General features: G+C 37.0%; 1 protein-coding gene across 2 annotated transcripts in view; it reads right to left on the bottom strand.

Moving 5' to 3' along the window:
* Positions 1 to 22,606, bottom strand: part of NWD2 (NACHT and WD repeat domain containing 2) — a 54,743-nt gene that overhangs the window by 18,918 nt on the left and 13,219 nt on the right. The window contains exons 2-3 of one of the 2 annotated variants that reach the window (XM_026847174.1): positions 15,789 to 15,877; positions 10,766 to 10,882 (exon numbers count right to left, since the gene is read on the bottom strand). In XM_026847174.1, the coding sequence (XP_026702975.1) occupies positions 10,766 to 10,816 (51 nt within the window). In that variant the 5' untranslated portion in view covers positions 10,817 to 10,882; positions 15,789 to 15,877. Of the gene's footprint in view, positions 1 to 10,765; positions 10,889 to 15,788; positions 15,878 to 22,606 lie in introns of those variants that run through there. The other variant, XM_026847175.1, reaches the window with a different exon arrangement.

Below are 22,606 nucleotides of genomic sequence, written 5' to 3'. Positions count from 1 at the left end.
ATATATGTATGTACAAACTGAAGACAGAATCACTTCAGCATAACTACAAGAAATGCTCCATTTTATAAGAAGACTGGCTACATTCTATGTCCTGTCTTTCATATTGAATTTGGAGGTGGTAACACAGTGCATTTGCACGTGTGAACCTGCCTAGGTGGCTCATTCAAGTCAGGGAAGGCACACAAAATTTGTAACACATAGATGTGCTCACCCTCCTTGTCTGCAGAAATTTGGGCTTAACTGACATAACCAAATATGTCAACTGATTCTGGGCTGCATCAAGAGAAGTGTGGCCAGCAGGTCGAAGGAGGTGATTCTCCCCCCCTACTCCACTCTCATGAGAGCCCACCTGCAGCACTGTGTCCAGCTCTGGGGCCCCCAACTTAAGGACATGGACCTGGTCAAGTTGGTCCAGAGGAGGCCATGAAGATGTTTAGGGGGCTGGAATACCTCCCTTATGAGAATAGGCTGAGAGAGTTGGGGTTGTTCAGCCTGGAGAAGAGAAGCGTCCAGGGAGACCTTACAGTGGCCTTCCAGTACCTAAAGGGGTTATGGGAAAGATGGGGAGGGACATTTTCCAAGGCCATGTAGTGACAGAACAAGGGGTAATGGTTTTAAAGTGAAAGAAGGTAGATTAGGTTAGATATAAGGAAGAAATTCTTTAGTGTGAGGGTGGTGAGACACTGGCACAGGTTGCCCAGAGAAGCTGTGGCTGCACCCTCCCTGGCAGTGTTCAAGGCCAGGTTGGACGGGGCTTTGAGAAACCTGGTCTAGTGAAAGGTGTCCCTGCCCTTGGAACTAGATGGTCTTTAAGGTTTCTTCCAACTCAAACCATTCTATGATGCTATGATTCTATAAAATATACAGATAAATCATGTCTTGAAAATCTGGAACAAATGGTCAGGCTAACAATTTTTAATGGCCTTTTATTTAAAATCCCGAAGATATAGGTCTTTTTGGTTTGTTGCCAGTATATTCAGTTGCCAGTTCAGGTACAGCCAAAGATATTTTTAGGAAAAAAAATGAAAACCAAAATAAAAGGATTAGCTGGAACCTAGTTTCTGAGAAACAAACATAAATATGATCTGATTCAAAACCGAGAATTTCCTGCCAGAAACAGCAGGAAAAGAATAACCGGTATTATATTTTTTGTTATTCCTTAAGGGAACAACAGCCAATTTGACTCAAACTCAAAGCAAAAATGCTAATAGATAAACAACAGTGAATCATGTGAACTGAAACCAGGAAAGTATATTTACTTAAATTTAATTTCAATGCACTAATGATTTCAGTAAGAAGAAAAACAAATACATGAATTAACTGAAAATCTCAATGGAGTATTCATGTTAACTGCTTGTTAGGGCAAACTCCAAGCCATTAAACTGAACTGAATTGAACAACTGAAACCAAAATGGAGAAAGCTGTAATAATGCACTTCATCTAAACCAAGTTTTAGGAAGTCGGAGGTCCAGAGTAGCTGGTGCCCAGATGTCCTGAAAATAGCTGCCTCTTCTCCTTTGTTTTCCTTTTATCTGTAATGAGATGCTGTGTGAGGACCTCATACAAGCACAGAGAATATTCTTCAGTTACATACATCTGACTGCTTTTCTTGCCTGTCCATGGTAGTGATCAGAGACAAAAGTTATGCTGCACTGGGATTAAGTCTCCCAAAAGTACTTCCATCAGAAATCAAAAATATGAAAAAAAGGTGAAAAATTAAGTAATATGCGATTTCTAGGATGTACAGGTTAAAGTGCCTTCAAAACTGCATTCATCTTCTACTGCCGAGAGTTGTAAGGCAGTGCAACTTAGCAGACAGAACATCAGAGCTGCTGCAGATCTCTTAGATCTTCTCTCCACTTTTGCTTCATCTCAGTATGGAAACCGGTAACTTCCTGATGCTTTTGCCAGTGCCTCAGATTGCCTATCTATAAAATGAGGCTAATGACAGCTTGCAAAATAAGCATTTCTATTTTGAGTGTTGATATGCAAAGGATCTTGTGTATTCAAGTATCAGCAGGGATGGGACTGTTGCTTTACATTGTTTGTCCTGTTTAGTTTTTAAGGGAAAAATGAAACGATAGAACACTATCAAACGTCTTCATCTGATTTTTCTCCATACCTAGGTGATAATAATAGTGTCCACATCTCAATCCTTTGATTGAAGCTTACGGGTAAATAGATTTAGTTTTAGAACTTCAGCTCAGTATGCAAAACATGAAGTAAGAAATACAATTTTTAATTGAAATTACTGAAGTGAATAGAAAACTGAAGTCATAATAAAGACACTTCTGTGCTGAGAAAGATATTTTTTTTCCACTTGCCTGGATATGCATTTATGTTCCTTGGCTTGAGAAATCTTGCTGTGCATTGTTTCACAGAGCCATGTCCTAATTTATCTCTTCCTTTTTTTCCTGGAGGTGCTCCAGAAGTACACTTGGGGGCTATAGGTATTTCAGAAACTTGAGACAGGTATTAGTTTCAGTTCCATGGAAAAAAAAAAAAAAAAAAAAAAAAAAAAAAAAAAAAAAAAAAAAAGGGCTGTTGAACTACCATGTAAGAAAACTGACTGGAATTGGGACTGGAAGATGAGGTGAAAGTGTTGAAGTCTTTTCTGTGAGTAATGTTCCTGACATAAGGTGTAAAAAGAAAATGATGGTTGAGTTACTGGATGCTTAACCTGTCTTTCAGAAAATTAAAAGAAAGCAGCTGAATCCTGCTGTAAATGAACCAATTCCCTCAACTCTGAACTTCACCCACAGTGCAGTATTTTTAAATCTCAAAGCTTTTCTCTAGCGTTAGGGAGATATGAAACAATGATGAGTAATTTCTCAGGACATAATGGGTAGGAGCTGAGTCCCTGATGCAGAGTGAATGTGCTTCCTCAGAAAAAAAAAATCTACTTCCTTAATAGACTTTGCTTCATCAGAACTCTTTCTCTGGCCTGTGAAAGTACCAATGGTCTTCTTCCTCCACACTCCTCCTCCTGTCTTCTACATGATCATGAAGCACCAGTTTAGTTAACTCTGTTGCATTTTCCTTCACCCTTTGTCACTGATGTTGCTAGTGTTTATTAGAAGCACTGCTTAATTTCTGAATTCCCATTTTGGAATGGTATTTAAGTGATAAATGGTGAGCCAAAGAGCTTAGATTGAGGTAAAGTTGAGCATGGCAAGAAGACATGAATCAGGCACTTGAGGGATTGACAGAGAGGCATCTAGTCTATAGTAACCTCCAAAGTTGTAGTAACTGAGAAAGGGTTTTTAAGACTGCAAAATCTATACAAATACTACTGTAAGCACATAGGCACGCTCTATTGCAAATATTTGACATATTTATGTATTTTATATTTTCTGTAACATAATTAAGCTGTGTTTCTCAGTAACATACATAGCTACTGTGAAGGTTTAGAAAGTGTTAATTAATGAGCATTATCAGAAGCAGAGATCACTGTTAGTATAATGGAATTTTTAACACCCCTCCCAAACGTAGGAATACTGAAGCTAGTTGTAACATGATATGATATATGAATGCAAATTTCCTTTTGCTGTTTTTTTCCCTTCTTATTAGAGCTAAACAAATTGGTATTCATTGAGTCTACAAATGAAAGTCAAATTTTGTAATTAAATGTCAAGAAAATTATTTCACAACTTGTATAGAATAATACAGTCACCAGAACCTGACTGTATAGTGAAGCACCTAAACCACTGTTAATAAACATGTTTTGCAGGGATATAAAATAAATGAAGGCCCAAAGGCAAATTTTCAGTATGGGGGACATTATCTCTAGCAGATGATAACGTCACCTCTCTACAGCACCCAGATTTTAATCACCGTACACAAAACAAATAGCATAACGTAACATCAAATCTGCTTTGCAAGTACATGTGGAATGGCCTATATTATTTATTTTGACTACTTCCTGGATTTTGATGCTTTTATTTATGATTTTTGTATCCTTATGTGTCAATTGTAACAAAACATTATTTTTTCCAAGCCAGGTGACCTGGGTATTAGGGCTTGTTATTTGGGACAGTTGGTGTCTAGTACTCTCTGAACAGATAAACACTTCATCAGTCTAGCCCTTCAAAGATTAAGAGAAATTATTAGCTAATTTCTTGCATAAGGAGTATAATTTTCCTTCCTTCCCCAACAATGCTAGCAGTACGATGGCCAAGTAAACTTAAGACTGATGTAGAAGTATCAGGCCCTTCTGTATGTTCTTAAATGACATGCATACATTCCTTACTTTTCACATGTTTGGAGAGGAAAAATAATTTTTTATGTTTAAATCGCTATAAATTTGGACGAGGCTAGAAAGGACTGTAATGAGTTGCAGGATGAAATGAACTAGTTCCTATGAGAAGAAACTAATATCTAAACTGTAGTAACAGTTGAGAAAGCAAAAATGTGAAAGGGATCTTAAAAGAAACTAAACTGAAGGAAAAAGACTAAGGCAAGCACTGTGATAACAGAGATTAAAGCTTTCCTTGGCTTCATAAACCACACCTCTTATGCACTTGACAGAGGTTACAGCTTATGAAGACCACCATTACTTAAAGTATTCAGAGTGTCAACAATCTTTACAGCCAATTCACATCACGAAATATTACAATGAGAATGCTAATTTAATTTATACGAAATATAAAACCAGCTTTTCATAATGCCAGCTTGACAACTGCCACATTTCAGAAACTTTTGTTCTTCAAAATGACCCAATATCAGTTTTCCATTTATAATACAGATGAAAAAAAATCACCTTTATAAATCCTCTTAGTTTTCACTTGCCATACTTGAACAGATCAAAATAAAACCTTACCTATAGCAGTTTTCTGTTGGGGTATTGTCATGCCTTTTCTAACACTGATTTTTAACTAAAAGGTAATCAATCAGACTTAAAATTAATTGTAAGTGTACAAGGACTAAATACTAAATACTGACTGCAGGTAATAGGTCAAGTCATTGGCCAAATGTTTAAAAGTTCTGTAGCAAATCCCCATGGAATTTAATGAAATATAGCAAAGAACATCAGCTTATGACACTCCTTTCAGTAAAAACACTATCTTGCCTATGTCACACAATGGGATGACTGAGATACAGAGTATATGCTCTGCAAAAGTAGGTGGCCAGGTAATGAGCTGTTTTTCCAGCCATGGGTAGCACTACTATTCTATTTTTTTTTAAACAGTTTTAAGCATCAAAGTAATTTCTATACTATGTGAAAGAGTTAACAAGAAAAGAACACATACTTTACTTATAATAACTGCAGTCTCCATGGCATTCTAAGTAAGTATATTCTGTTTCATTTTTTCAAGATGGAATGGAATAAAAAATTACTGTGTGAGGTTTTCCAGTTATGAAAGAAAGAAGCATATGATAATTAAGTTGCTACATGGCAGGATAACAGAACAGTAGCTCCAAAAAAAGCACCTTGCACTGAAAGCAAATATTTTAAGAGAAAAGAGGCAATACCTTATGGATGCATACCAGTATTGGTATGAATAACACTGATACCATCTTATTTTACCTTTGTAAATTAGTATCTTTCATTGAAGAAAAAAGGAGTCTGTGAAATTATACACTATAATTAAAAAAACCAAACTCAGCTACTGCTAGCTGGGTTTAACAGTAATCAGACTGAAAAGTGAACTAGTTTCTTTGAACAGTTTCATTTGCAGAACAGACCATTACATGTGGCGGATTACAATACTACTTCAGAAGATGGTTTGGTAAAGCTCTTGAGGGTCAAGAGAAAATAAATCTCATAAATCTCATGCAGCCTATTTCTTCCTCTACACAGAATGATGGAAATCTGAGTTCATGCTAACCTTGTTCTCACTGATATGGTCATTTATATTAAGTATAATACTTAACCCTTCAGGAAGGAAGCACCAAAAATTCTATTTATGTCAAGAAAAAGAAATAGAGTGACTTAGCAGAAACTATGTACAATCTTCTGACTGCAGGCTGAAAATGTAAGCTATTCTAAGACTACATCAAAAACCATGCAGTTTCTATGTTCCATGGAAAAGCTGCCTGATGAATCTTGTAGCTATTTTTTCAATGCGATGTGTTTAAGAAATGGGTGTTTTTAGACCCTAGATTTTAGATTTAGAGAATGAGAGATGATTCACAGGAAACTACATTCCCAGCCCTACAGCAGACGCAGGAACTCAGTTACAATAGCTTAATCATATAAAATCACCCCATGCTTGATTCCACTCTGTGTGTACATGTGCTATTCAGAGATGAACATGGAAAAGGATATACATCCTTTGCCTGTTATTCTGGAGGCTGTGAAAGAAGACCAAGGTTTGCTGAGGGGAAAGTTGCATACTATGTCTTTAAAATTTAATCACTTTTTCTATTTTGAGGGATTTAAAAAAAGATACAAAGCTCTACTCTGACATTCACAGAAGAATCTTTCCTGTTGGCCAAGTCCATCTAAAACAGGATTAGTGTCTGCAGACATATACTTCACTACAGATTACTGCCAACATGTCCTATGGAGCCATTCCTGATATGCTGTATGACCCCAAACCCACTTATGTTAGAGGGAGTTCTTACTTGGACAGGTTTTGATTCAGATGTGGATTGACAAGAAAACTGATAGTTTGATATTTGTTTCTTGGAATACACTTTATTGAAGAGGTGGGCTGTTGTGTCATGTCTGGTTCCAGCTATTTCTTCTCATTCACTTAGAAACTATATAGAGCTGCTTCTTTGAGGAAAATTAAATTCTAAGATGTACCAAGCACGTGTAACTTCTACTGAATTCCCAAAGAGCACTGGATGTTTATCATACCCCTTAAACTGGCTGTTTTACTATAGACACATTTGACTGACTTCAGCTTCTCTAACTTAAAATGTGTGGCAGTTTTCCCAGGAGAGCAAAAGCAGAATGTAATTCAGGTGTTCCAGAAACTGTATATATTCAGTTTTCACACTAGGAATAAACCCTAAAGTAACACCAACACTGAAATAGGAGTTGAGGAGATTCAGCAGAGCTGGAGTAATATAATTTGGAATTTCCTCTGAGCTGGAATGAACTCAGAATTCATTATCAACCATTTGTGCTAAGCAAAGAGAACCAAGTAACAGTGTACTTCATGGAATGATTAAAGCATTCATTGTACTGTAGGAACAAAAAGATCCAGAGATGTAAAAAACATTTCACTCCTCAATTCACCATCAGGGTGATTTAAGGACATGCCAAATATTGTAAATTGCTAATATTCTTTTAAAATTGCACTGGAATCCCGATTTTATAATGCTGGGGTGGTTTTTTTTGTTTGTTTTTTGGGTTTTTTTTGGTTTTTTTTTAAATAGTTCATTAATCCTGAATTTAATTAATCCTGAATTTAATATTAAGCTGTCAATAATTTGAGAGGGATAATGTAAACTATAATGTCTCTTCTGTGTAGGTAGAAAATATTTTTACTATTCTTTGGACCAGATGGTTTGAATGATGGGTGGGGACAATCTCTTAGGTTTGTATAAACCCAAACATACTTAATTGAGCAAACCATTACAGGTGACAAACTAACAATTTGTTTCCATTTCTCCCTTTCATTTTACAATTTTTCAGTAAATAGTTATGCAAGAACAGCAGTTCAGGCAGTGACTGCATGGTGCTGCACAGATGGAAGAGAGCACCCATGTGTTATAACTTGCAGGGTGTGTTTGAAGATGAAGTGCAGAGAAGCTGGCGAGTTCTCTCATCTGTACTAAGGTGTAATCAACAGCAGGTTAGTACTGAAGTATTAGCTAGGGAATCCCGATAAAAGGGCAGTAAACTTATTCTGCAAATAATCACTATAGACTAATGACACTCTAAATAGCTCAAGGCCTTAACTGATATCAGGCACTGCACTTTAGGTTCCTAAATTAGCACCTAAATCTGACTGCCTAATGTTTCCTTGCTGTTAATGGAGAAACAGTCATCCAGAAGATGACTCAGGTATCACTGGAGGTACCTATACCTTTCTATTAGTTGTTAAAGGTATCGAGACTAGATCGTAAGAGACGAATCCTGTTCATGATGAATACTAGCCGTGGGATAATAATATAATCTTTATTGTCACTCTATCATCCTGTCCGTATTGCCATTTCTTATGAATTTTCTAGCAAACATAACCCAACAAAATGTAAAGGTTCCAGTGATGCACTGAATGTATTTTGTCTTTGGTATTGTTATGCAATGCAGAGTTTAAGCGGTTCACAATTTAATAAATAATACTGCATTTCAGTCTCCCCATGTAGATTCCTGAGACAATCGGTATGATTTCTTCAAAAAAATTTGTACAGAAAGTATTTTTCCTACAGAAATAGTACTTTCCCCCTCATAAATAAATCTTGGGAAATTATTCTGTAGATCAAAAATAGCATAGTATTATTTACCTACAGTAAAGGCTATGAGTTTTTAAAAGATCATGTGTAATAGGCACCAATTTTACCCAGCAAAAGCCCAAGCAAACAAAAAACCAACCTATACAAAACCCAAACAACTCCCTTCCCCCTTAATTGCATCAAGTGTTGATAGAGCTCAGGTAGTAGGTAAAAGTGGGACTGTACATTCCCAAAGACAGTGTCACAGGAAATGAACTACCCACTTTTTTCAGAACTGCTTCCACCTTTGTTTATGGATGTGTTCATTTGGATTTTGTTGTTTCATATCTGAAGAAAAGTTTAGCACTTCCAATTTATGCTCCACACTTATTTAAGAACTGAATTTCATTTTCTCTCCATCTGATATCACGATGCAGGCACAAAGTGGCATAAAGAAACACTTTTTAAAATCAATCCATATCTGCTAGTTAATTTTGAGCAGTCCAATTTAATCCCAGATCAGTGTCTGAATTAAAGATGTGGTAATTGAAAAGTAAAAAAAATACCCAGCTGAATGGAAGTGGCACATTTTATAGAACTTTCTCAAGAAATGGGAAGTTGCCCAAAGCCTGCAGTGCCAAAGTCATTTTTTATTATGTTACTATAAATTAAAACTAATTATGCTCGTTGAAGCAGAATCATCTTCAATTTGTGTTGTAAATGAAATAAACCCCATCCCACTAAGGTACAACAAAGCAAAAAACATCTGCATAAAAAGATTTCTGTAGTTTTGCCAGTCTAGTCATTGGGAGAGCTATTACTCAGGTCCATACTCGGAAAACCTGGAATAAATACTGAAGTTGTTGGCTCACTTCAGCCTCTTTGCTAACTGTTTTGTTCTGTTTAAAATTTCTGATTTGTCTTGATTTCTTTCCTTGGTAACAATAACAGGCAGGCAATTCTTAACAGCTTCAAAATTTTGAGCTGCTAAAATATGCAGCAATGGTACATGATGAGGTTTCCTTCACTGTCAGAGATTTTAGAACATTCATGTCTAAAGACACTGGGTGTTGCTACAGGAAAAACGCCATGCCTTTCTGTTCCAACTCTGTTTTTTCATCAAAGGGAAGATAAAAAGTAGAAAAATAAACTCAGAAAACTAAATTTAGTCACATAAGATGGAAACTACTCAAACTCTCTAGAGATCTGGGCCAGTGTGCGCTTGGAAAAAAAGTGCCATGACAGCATCAAACCCAGTCCAGAGTCAGTACACCAAGCACGGGGCTCTTTATGGTCAAGTGCTGAGGACAGCTTTTGTTCTGAAGGCCTCTGAAACTTATAACAGAGTGAAGCAAACAGGTGAATGAAACAGAGCCAGCAAGATGTTTGTGAGGGTGCGATAAAAGTACAGAACAATACATGCTACAGCTTGCTCTTTGTCTAATCTTTGGCATGGAGAGAAGTGATCTCCCATCTTCACAGCATGCAGTTTTGTATCCCTTCCATCCCCATGGGATTCTGTGGTTTCAGTTCACTAAATCTTTCAAATTCTTGCCTTAAAAAAAAAAAAATCAAAGACCTGCATTTTTTTTCAAACTCCACCTTATTATGACAAGTCTAAGAATTAAGAGTTCACTTAGCTACATTTAGGTATAAAGGAGAAATCTACCTTTTCTAAATTATTTTCTTAGCAAATATATTATAGAAAAGAACATTTAGAATAGCAAGGCCATGGTTTTAAAATTGGAAGTCTAACATCAAAACACAGGTTAATAAGTTGGAATTAAAGCTGTCAAAGGAGAGTAGCAGGTGAAGTAGCCAGTGAAGATCTATCTTTTTTTTGCCAGCTTTACTGACTCTTGAAGAATCCTAAAAGCAACACTTCTGACAACAGTAAAGAGACAGCAGAGAGTAGGAAAAACACAAAGACTCAGAGCCTCCTCAAGTTGTCGCTGACCCCCAGTCTTTTCACACTCTAATACCTGGCATCCTAACTTGTCCTATGTTTACAACACAAAACAGCAAAATGGAGATCAGAGCAGATAGTTCTTTGCCACCACTGTGCTTTTGTAGGTCCTTCTAGGCCAGCCAATAACGCATGTGTAAGAAGTGCAAAGAATTAATTAATGGTGGCCTCCCTAAACAAGTAGTCCATAATTCTGTAGTGACAGTAGTACAGTTGTACCCTCTGGTTTCTAAATCCATCTTGCTATGGGGACTGACCATGAAAGATCCTTCTTTCCTCTCCACTAATACTGAGTAATCACTATTAATCCACAGTGCTGTATAGAGAAACATTTGGATGCAGTATAGCAAATGTACAGTGAGGAATATAAAATATTTCAGAAATAAGAAAATATATTTGTTACTGAATCACACAGGATAGCTAACATAATTATATTTTTGTTGTAAAGTAAAACATTATTTTTATACCCACAACAAAACATGGACCTGCAGAACTTTTCAAGCAATCTTCTAACAGCTTCATACGAGTCTTTTGCAGCTCAGGACTGTCCCACTCATCTGCTTCAACTCCCCAGTATAAGTCTATGACCTGAAAAATAGTACGCAACATTGTTATTTTATCAAATGCCCTTTCTACCTATCAAAGTAAAAATTAGCTTTGTCAGCATTTCAGGTACTGCTAAATGTTGCTCTACACTGCAGTAAAAGGCAATGAGGTCTATCTCCAGTCCTTACGCAGACTGTCAGGGTTTCCTTAGGTAAATAGTTCAAGCATCTTATTTTCCCTCCCAGATAGTCCCTCCTGGGACAGTCTCATTTCATATTCAAATTTTTTTGCAGAGATTAGCATGACAAGATCTTGATTTGATATAGTCTTTATTTGCTACTGGATTGCATATAATGGATAGGTAAGAATAATGTCAAAAGCACTGATAAAATTCTGGCTCCATGGAAATTAAAGGTAGTTTTGCTGTGGATCACTGTCAGGATCATGACTTGACACCCTGTGTCATTTGTATCCACAGGATATAAATTTATCCTGTGCACATGTCTCAAAAGAAAGAATATGTGCAGTTCTGTATTATTGTACTTCCTTTGTTAGCTGGTCTTTGTTACTTTGGAAGCAGAGATTGCATAGATATGCAATGACAGACAGCTTGCTGTCCAGCCTTTCAACTGTAGCTACAGACTCAGTTTTGTGATGGTAATTAGTTGCAAACAAACTCCTGGAAGAAACTGAAATATGGATGTTAAACTTGAAGAAATTAAGTGATGAAGTGTGATTTCACTTCATATTTTAACTAAAAGGCTGAATTCTTACTGTGGGAAACTGAATTTAAAAGAACAGGGATCATATGTATGCATTTCTTTTGGAATAAAAATTACGGTATCTGCTACTACTCTCTCATTTAAGCTGCTATTGATTGTTAACATCCTGTATATACCTTGAACAAAAAAAAGTCCAAATGGATAGTTTAAAAAAAAAAATCAAAATTTTATTGACATACATATATTATGATGTTATGATGATGTTATTATGATGTTATTGTAATATTATTTGTACCGTGGAAGCACTAAGCTGTTTCCATAAGAAACAGAACCACAAAACTAGCTGTTGTCTAAACAGATCGTAAAATCAGCCCGAAGACCTAATATAAGAACTAATAATGGGTTGATGTAAAAGTAAAATTCACCAGTTTACAGCTGGTTAGTGCCATTGAGAAATAAATGCAAAGGTTTAAGACCTAATCCTGGAAGCATTTATGCCCATGTTTAATTTTACTACCAACAGTCTCATTTGGTTATCTCTGCCAAAGAAAAGTTTGGGATGCATGTCAGTGTTTGCTGGAGTAGGCACACTGTTGCCAAACACGAGAAGCAATGTACCGCCTGACTGATGATGAGTGAAATAGCCCAATGTATAAAATGCATTATAGCTTACACTGCCAAGAAAATATACTCAATATCTTTATTTTTTACAGAAACTCTGTTTCAAAATTTTGCTGGAACAAGCAGCTTCTGCTTTACAAAACTGCATCTCAAACAACCTTCCTGTCTATCCTCATTTGGACTGATTTCTTCTCTGTCCTCTTCTCTTTTAGTCTGATTAGGAAAAAACTGTTTCCTTCTTCCTCTCTCTCTTCTGTTATTTATTTATATGACTTCGTTATTGAACTTCATATTGTATTCAGCTGTCTGATTACTTGAATGATGTATGATAGAACTTAAGTATTCCCGTCATAAAATTAGAGCATTTCAGCATACAGTCAAAAATATTTGAATTACTGGTTGAATGAATTTATTGTGCTGCTCAAGTTCATCTGAAACATAAAAGCAATTTCTATTTTAATTAACTGTTCAGAAATCATGGTAAGTCTAAACGTGAAGAGGAAATTCTCTGGAATAGCAGATATTGTAGGGGCTCAGCAGCTGCCTACTATATGTTATAACGTTATAGATTATTTTTAATGGGTAACACAGTTTTGGCACAGTGTATCTTAACATGTTATAATTTTGTCCTGCAAGAAGAAATATTTTAGCCATCAAACCTCTACAGGCACCAAGAATTTCAAGATGAGAGGCTTATCAGTTATCTTTATGCTAGCTAAAAATAAATAGGATTTACAAAATTAAAGAAATAAAACAAGGAGACAACTGTATGTAATGTTGAAGTAGTTTTTTTCTTATATTTGTAAAAACTGTGTGACAAACACCCACTCTAACTTTCAGTAAGGCTGCCAAGGTGAGATGACAACCAGTGCACTCTGCAAGAGCAACTTACACACAGTGGTCTTACACACTGGTCTAGTTCCGATCCACAGCAGTCACCTAACGGAGACTTTTCATTCATAATTCAGTGTTTCCTTTTGCTTATTTTAGCTTTTATCCTACGAATCTTATAGTTTCACAGATTTTTCTAAGGAAATGAAATAATTTTATCTTTATCACTTCCAAGTGCTTAAAAAACCACTAAAAAATTTCATTCATGCAAAATTCCACTTTTCTTCTAGCATGTATCACATGGTGAAAATGATTTGAAACAGTTCATTGTTTCCAAGAAGAAAAAAAATATGCTGCTAATTAACTATGGTTAGTTATTCTCCAAAAAATTTCTATCACAACTACCTTAACATCTCTGTCCTCTGCTAAGAAAATACTGTATTTCAGGTACAAAACACCCTGCATTCTGGAAGTCTTTTTCTTAGCTTACTTGTTTTCTGTCTTCACCCACACCTGTTTTTCAGAAATGTTTTCTGATTCAAAGGAAAAGGAAGTCCATCGAGCAAACAAATTCATAGAGTGATTAAATATATTCAGTTGTGCTTCCATACACATGGTGGTTATGTTCCTTAACAGCTCCCACCAACTTGAGGATGCCTGGCAGATCTCATGCTTTGCAACAACTGGAACACTTATCAGTGCAAGGAGATGACTCAGCGGAAGCTGAAGCAATGAACGTACTCGAATTTCATTTGATTTCTCAGGAAGAGGGCGTCTTCAGGACGCCCTGTATTATAGTGCATTTGTGGTAGTCACACACAAGGTAGTTCTTGTTTGGTCAGTAGAAGATTACATAGCAGGTTGAAAAGTTACGTGTTCTGGTCTGTACAGGGAAATACAAATTTATCCCTGTATCTGAAAAGTACATAATACTTTCTTGACATCACTGCACTAAAAACTGTAGTCTTGATTCTGTGTGCTAACCTAAGAAACTGTGTATAAGGTATGGAAAAGGCAAAAAAATGTTTTGATAAAGACTACCTCAGAGCCTCCTCCAAAATGCTTTACCACTTTTTCTTGGTAATTTTTTGTACAAATTTTCCTACTTTGCTTCCACAGCAGTGTGATAGCTTTCTAGCTGTTTTCAGAAATGTGTCAGTGGAGCTGTCTCTCAGACCTCAAATCACTTAAGGATGCTCCTGGTGTTGAAATTATATAATGAAATAATTTGCTTCCATGAATATCAACTAGAGTAAACTTAATTATTCCTCCCGTAGAGACTACATTACAATCCATTTGAAGAAAGACATTTCCTCTCACAAAGAATTCAGTGGATTATGATCTACTTGGAAGAGAGATTTCCCTCCTGTCACTGAGATGTCTCCTCAAAGATGACTGAGAAACAGTTTATATTTTCCTTTAATATCACATGGTAGTAACAGGAGAAAAATGCGTTATTATTTAAATATCTTTTGCTATTCCTTGCATGTACCACTGCAGCTGGGACTTCCCAATCAGCTGATGAGCTAGGACCTTCAGATGAAGTTCTTTTATAGCCATAATCAAAAATCACTCTGGAATTTACCACCATGCAGATTCAGCAACTCCACTGTGACTCAGGGAATTAAAACCAAATATCCTAATTTAAGAACTTGTTATTTTGATTAAAAAACAGCTGCATGTGCACCAAGAATAATACACTGGGAGGAACAGGATGTTGCATAAAAGGCATTAGCTGTTTCCAAGTAAGCTACACACCGGAGAGCTGATTTTTTTGGGTCACTAAGATGGGAGGTTTAGTATGTGAGGAAGTTTGAGGATGTAGAACCAGAATTTTTGAAAAATAGAACATTTTTACAACATTGCATGCTATATTTGTTTCTCTTAACAGAGCAGCCAGTTCCAGGCCTGCTGACATATATGGGACTTTACTGGACTGTGGATTAAGAATATCTGATTTAAAAGTACCAGTGACTTTAATTGTGATGCCAAACTCATGTTTTTTAAGTCAAATGCAACTGTTATTTATTACCAATTGGCTCTTACTAAAGATGTGGATGGGTCTACGTCTTCCATAAACCAAAGGAAAATATGAACTGACTGAAGCAATGGGAATTTTACAATGGACATTAAAGGAAGCAAATTCCTTGGTATATAATCACAGTAAAAATGTTCCACATTCAATTCATTTTGTTAAGCAGTTTATATATTCACCTGATTAAATTATTTTCCACATTACAGTGGAAGACAAACCCGTAGTTAGATACAACAACTATGTGACTATACAGATGGTGCTACTTCAGTGATGATTATGTGAAATTAAAAATAGGTTGTATTAACTTAAGTACAACATGTTAATTCAGATGTAACATTATTGCTTAAATACTTTGAATATCTAAAATAGAGGTGGTTTCATTAAGTTTCTAATGTGAAAGTTGTCAATTCAGATGTAACATTATTGCTTAAATACTTTGAATATCTAAAATAGAGGTGGTTTCATTAAGTTTCTAATGTGAAAGTTGTCAGTTTGTTGCCATATTGCTTTTACCACCAGTACAATATTGCATTGTAAAATGACGTGTTTTTTTAATCTATTAAGATTTTACCTCAAATCTGCCTGTAAAATAATTTAAGTACATAAATTAATTGCAATTAACATAAGAAACAATTTTTGCAATCTTCTATTTTACCAATGATATTTAAAATAATGTTATCTGTTCTAAATAGACTTAATCTCAAGAAAAAGTAATGCAAAGATTCAACACAAGACCTACCTGAAATTCCAGTCCATAGTTTTCCCTGCAGAATTCTCTCAGCTTAGGATACACATGTTCTCTTAGTGCATTCCTTTCTGCTATTGTATCTGTGTTGGGTAAAAAGATATTATTAACAAAATTTATATGAACTCTGTTCTTTTATTCAGAGATATAGGTTTATCATGTAAAAAAACCACACACACACACACACAGAGAAACCTAATGAAAATCAAGTGCTGGGATTTAATCTTTAAACTGTATGTTGTACAAATGCATAAAGGTGTTTGTATGTGCAACATTAGGCTTCACACACATCTTAATATTTCATCAATACAGTGCAGCTGAATTAATTTTGTAACTCCGCAGTCAGAATTTCTTTATCAGTTTGACTTCTATTTAATTTTCAGGAAGCTAAATTTTATGAGTTAGGAACACCATGGAACAAAGAGATATACCAAAGATGAAAGAGATCTCCAAACTCTGAAATAAATCAACTACATGAATTACTGACATTGTGCCAAACACTATCACTTTCTTCACCATGTTTAGTCTGATAGTATCTTAAAAGGAATAAAGCTGTAAATAGCATTATTTATAGTATCTTCTGGTCCAGATACTATATGCACAGTTACGACATCATGTTATTCTTACCGTGCAAAACACAAAACGCAAAACGTGTTTTCATAACAAAGTACTATATGACAATGACATTTAAGTTCTGTCTGTCCAAGTTAATCTGAACACATTAACATAAAATTTATCACTCCAGAAACATACTGTCAAATGTGATGTAAATTTGGTTAGTAATGAAATCTTGCATAGACAATAAATTTTATCGTCTTTCCCAATAAGGCTAAGATATGTGATGGATTTTGCTAGGTCTGGATTGTGACCAGTGTCAAGTGAGTTAAGACACAGAGGGATGACACTGTTGCTAAGTTATTTTCAAAAATAAAACACAACTGTTGTAAACCACTAGATCTGAGTGCCACGTGATGAAAAAGAAAGTGTTAACTTAGGAATGATGGAGAACATCTACTGCAGTTAAAGCAGTGTTTGTATAACTGCAATGAAACAAAACAATAGGTTAAAAATCATTTAACAATCCCCATATTGTTGTAAACCAGAGATATGTATGCAAATCTAACAATGTTTCATTTATTGGAGCTGATACATCTAAGTCAGAGGTCTGTTCATAGAATCATGGTCCCAGATTTATAATATTTTTTTATTTTGACAATTCTAGGATAGTGTGAAATCTGTAATTTAATTAAGTACACCAGATTCATAATATCCTTCTTGATATTTAAATATACCTTTGAAATATTACACAGATATGTGATATAAATACCATTTATTTTTAGAAACAGAAAGCAATCCAGAACACCTCCAGAGAATTATTTCATGTGAAATCTTCATCAAGGTAAAAAGGCTATACCACAAAGGCTCAAAAGTACAGCCATGACCTTAATCCAATTTATGTGAATGACCACAGTTCTTCCTTCACAAATTTTTGATGGGGAGAAAAGTCAAAGATGTAGTAGTTTTCATAAAACATCCTCACAAGGGCACCAATATTATATATTTATGATTTCATGTTTTAAAATATACTGACTATGCTAATGTGTTCTGAAGATAATGGTCCAGAAGCATTAGTCAAGTCCTCGCTCCATCGCAAGCTTTCGATTTGACTGTGGGCATGCCACTCAAGGTGAGATTCCTGAATCTGAAGTGAACAGCTTTTATATATTGAATTTGAACACTGCAAATAAGACAGACCCTGCTCTGGGCAACATTTGGAGGAGTACAGCCTCACTCCCTCTCTCCTCACCTCCCTCTTGGGAAGTTATTACCCTCCTCTCTCTAGCACTGAAGAGGCTGCACCAGGTGTGCTGTGCCCAGCTCTGGGCACCCCAAATCAGGAGGATGGGGAGAAAGCTGGAGAGATTACTGAAATGGTCAGAAGCCAAGAGCACATGGCCTACAAAGGGAGATTGAGAGATCTGGGCTTGTTTAGTCTGGTGAAGAGTGTAAGGGGGACCTAACCGCAGCCTACAACTACTTCTAAGGCACTTAACAAAGAGGATGGAGCCAAGCTCTTCGTGGCAGTGTCAGACAGTACAACAAAGGCAATGACAACATAATACAGCTTGGGAAATTCAGGTTGGACACTAAGAGAAGCTACTATGTCCTTGGACCTCCTTAGAACTTGACAAGTTCATGGTTGACCAAGTTACTGTTGGCAGCACTTCAAAAGGGAGGTTAGCCCAGATGACATCCTGAGTCTCCCTTGCAGCCAACAGTGATCCCGTCTCTCAGAAGAACCTGCAGGTCTGGCTGTCATCCAGGCCCACTGTACAGTGCATGGGAAGACTTTTGCTACTTCATGTGCACAAAAGTGGGAGCAAAACTGTAGAGGAAAATAGGTGGTGACAACAACCTAATGTCCATGCCATATGTGTTTCAGGAGACTTTACTTTGGATTGGGCTCAATCCCCACAAGCATTTGGAGTGCATTAGGTGAGACCCTGGAGATCTTCCTGGTTTTCATCCAAAAGGAACCCAGTTCATTCACACCAACGTGGTTCTATGATGTGAGCCAAAGTATACCAGATAGTGATGATCAAGAAATTCACCTCAGAAATGTGCTCCAGATCTGGATGAATACAGACACATTCTACAAGTATTTAGGAATGGAGTGCAAAAAGCAATGCTCTCAGCCCAGAGCTGCCTGAGTTAGTACCTAAGGAATAGAGGGACAGATGAGTTGTTCCACCCTTGGGATCCAGAGTCATTAATCCTCTCTCATACTTCAGTGCCTAAGTCAACCTTTTTTCCCACAGTGTAGTATACAGCTAGCACAGCTAACTAATAAGCCAGAGGTTTGCACTGTGCCAACACAGCGATATTATTTAGGCTCCAAAGCAATTTTTCTCAGTACGAGCTTGGAGTCACTATACTACATGGTGTTGCCATACCTTGTGATACTACTACCTTTGCTTCATTTGAAATACTTCACTTTTTTTTTTTTACCTTCACAGTAATTGAAGCCCTTAGATCATGAGTGATAGAAGACTATATATTCTGTATTCTTTGCTGCAACACAGGTTGATTTTGGCATGCAAGTCTACAAAAACACAGAGCATCGTATCTTCATGATTGAGTAGAATAAATTCTGTTGAAAAACAACTTAGTACTCAGTTACTGAGCTAAACCAGAATGATTCTTGCCTCTCTAAATGGAAATTAATCATTACAACTGCTTTGTTATTAAGGAAGCAATAATTCACAGTTACTGTTTGCAGTTACTGAAATGATCAATATGACAGTGGACAGAACAGTCTTACTAGGGACCTAAAACAGGCTAAGTTGCAGGAACAAAAAAACAATTGCTAGAAAAGGGTAGAACTGAAGCATAAACACGATTAAATGATAAATGGGAAATATATTTTCTGAGGTATACAACAGATAAAACGATATTCTACTGCTTGCCATTTATGTCCTTAGGATTTAGACTGCAGAATCCCACCGGCTCTAGTTTTAGAACATGGTGCTGCTCCTTGCAGCATAACTTGTTGAGTCTTGTTCAGAAAATGAAACACAGTGGCAAGAGTAGTGCTACATTTCCAATACCTTATAAATGAAACGGAAAGAGACGAAATACTCCTCCAACTAGAACTGTGTTCTGGATAAGACACTCAGCATACTCATCCTGTATTTTTATTCCTACCTCCAAACCTAATATCTAGAATGTGCTTATCTAACTGGAGTTTGAGTCTGGTGCTTCTATTAATGGATTTTAAGAATTCCTGTATTTGTAATACACTGTGAAATTTTAAGGAAACAGAAGTGCATATAGTTAAGATGAACAACAGTGATTAGTATGGATGGCAGATAAGCTGGTTTAATTAAATAAAATCTAACCTGATTTACAGTGACAGCAAATCTGTGCAGCTGGCAGATCCTAACAACAAAAATGTGACACAGGCAAATTCCACCTTCCAGGCTGCTGCTGCAGATGAATGGATTAAATAAATGACATTCTTTTAACAGCCAAAAAGAAACAGTAGCTGTGAGATGAGCTTTATAAATCTCCTAATGTTAATTCTGATACTCTGAAATCCAAATGGTAGTCCACAATAAACTGTGGGAATGAAACTACATCTGCAAAAATATGACAAGACTTTAAAAAACCCCAACCCTAAACTTGTCTCCAGTATTTAAATGAAACCAAAAGAAATGACACTGTCTTAAGCAAGACAATGTCTTGCTCAATGCACATCTTCCATGGAAGTGCTAACTCTTGCAGAAGGTTGCTTCCTAAACCAGTCCATAACCACAGCATCCTACACACCCTTACACTCTGAACTGGTTGAAAATGCCATCACAGCCACTCCTCTCCCTGTGCATCCCCAGTGTAACACTGAAGACTGAACTGAATTAGCCATACATGCATTTATGGCCTTTCTGCCAAATAACAGGCAATCGCTGTATAAACACGACTGGTTTGTGTGAGGTGTGATTTCTGAGGGCTTGTAGCTCAGTCAAATCACTGCCAGTTTTCATCAGAGTACTCCAAGGTGCTGCTTCTCAGCATAAACTATTTCCATGCCAAAGTCTGACCTTCAAACACAAGCTGTTCTGCTATTAAAGTATCTTATTTTATTTTTAATATTCTTGTGTTAGTAAATAGATGACGTGTATTTACAAACAGTTGCCAAACATTAATCTCTGGGATAAAAGGAGTCATGGAAAATAGCCCACTTGAAGAAAATTCCAAAACATATATGCAAGTGAACAGAAAGAGTTAACATGGAAGCCTGATGGAAATTGTTCATTTTCAAGCACCAGTTATTCTGCCCTAAGACCATACAGTTTCTCTTCTTGATGGTGGTTGTAGTGGTCTGAGTTCAGGCACAGTGATGGGAACAGCTGTTTCATGCACTTGGGCCTCAGTCACATGATGACTCTTACTCAACCGAGGCTTGATGCACCTGAGTAAGGAGGCTGCTCAGCCACATACTGCTATCGTGTCTTGCACAGGGCGTACCAATGTGGGGACAGTGAACCCCACTCAACCACCCTCAAGGGACCAGCACATTCAAGTTGGCAGTTTGTTCACAGAAACGTAACCTGTGAGTAACCTTACCCATGCATGGTGCAAGCTCAGGCCCTCAAGTAGGGGAAAATCCTAAACAGGGAGGGTGTTTGCTCTGCCACTGTTTGACTGACAGAGGAACAGGCATTACCCAGCTTGCGGGAGCTGGCAGGAAAACTGTTGAGTGACATAACAGGTTGAGGCAGGCAGCTGAACCTGGAAGAACCGAGGCAGAACAAGAAGAAAAAAGCTGCCTTTGCAGCTGTTCAAGGCACAACAGAAATGAACGTCACACAGGGTCACAGAGCTGCCGGCAGGTTTCATCTCCAGCCTGTCACCCGGGAAAGAGCAGCTCCTCGTATGATAGAAGAAACAATGTCTGTACCACCCCCCTGTTCTTGGTGTTCCTGTGCTTTGCAGTGGGTCAGGACAGAGGCTTGCTGGGGTCTTGACCTCACCCCTTTCACAGACTACTTCTCTGCTAGCTTAGTCTCCTGCACAAACACACACAGATTGTTTTTATTAACACATAATGTTGGAGTCTCTTGTGCTGCTGTGGAGGCCCTGGATGAGCAGAGAACTTCTAATGTATTCCTGAATGCACGTCAACTAAGATACCCAGCTATTTGTTTCCTCTAAGTATTCTAAATGTTTAGATTTGATGGATGGGTAGAAGAGGTTCTTGCCATAGGATTTTTTTTAGTGCACTGTAATATTAAAAAATTTGAGTATTTTATAAACATCGTCTATTAACTGCAGTGAGAATTTCTGCACTTGAATTATCTAAGGATATGATGCAAATAAAGTTAAAAATTACTTAGCAGCAACACAAGTAAGGAAGTGGCTGCCAAACCTCTTAATGCTAGTATGTTCTTGTCACATAGGACTATTCAACTGAGTTACTCCCTTTAAACTGCCTTTTTTACTAATAATGCACAATAGCATTGTATATTACCCCCCATACTGAAGACTTTGAATACCAGTAGGTAACAAATGTCCCTAAAGATTATGGAAACCTCGTCTCTGAAAACAATACTTTAATAATGTCATCTGCATTTCTATAGTGCCTTTCATCTAGGAATCTCAGAGCACTCTGCAAGCAATGAGTTTGAATCATGTAGCTGGTAAGAGGGAAAAATGACTCGAGCTACCTAGTACCCTTGCCTTCCTAGAAAATTAACTGCATAGACTCTGATGTAATTTCCTTCCCTTGGGGTTTCTGTGAGTACAGAGCATTAGAATAAGCATCTAAAGTTCTCCAAAACTCTTTTTAGGGAATGATAACAGCTTGATCCAGGTCATTTCTTCCAGTGCACCCTCCCTGAACAACACTGTCAGCCTTCAGGTCTCTGACAGCTCTCTTAAGGCGGCAAATGAGAAACTGGACAGACTGAAGCCCATTCATTGATTAAACTAGAAACCCTTAACTAACTGTAAACCTCCAAATAAATTCCGAGTAGTAAAATACTGCAACATTACTGTGATGTACACAGCTGTCTGCCCTCACCCAGCCTGGTGGTGGGAGCTCTCTCACAGGATGTATAGAAAGTGTGTGTGACACTCCTGGACTAAGAAGGGCCTAGATCGCAGTCCTTCAGCTCAGAGGTTAGTGCTCTAGCCACCAGGATATTGCATAATAACATCGGTGGCATCTCCCTCTCCTTAACCTTCTCAGTTCTTAAAAAAATAAATACAACTGTGGGCTGAGCATTTAAGCCCAAAGGAATGGTCACTTGGCA

Source organism: Athene cunicularia (genome assembly GCF_003259725.1).
Source record: "Athene cunicularia isolate RWA chromosome 4 unlocalized genomic scaffold, athCun1 chr4_part1, whole genome shotgun sequence".
Classification (NCBI taxonomy): Eukaryota; Metazoa; Chordata; class Aves; order Strigiformes; family Strigidae; genus Athene; species Athene cunicularia.
This window is presented reverse-complemented; position numbering and strand designations above follow the sequence as displayed.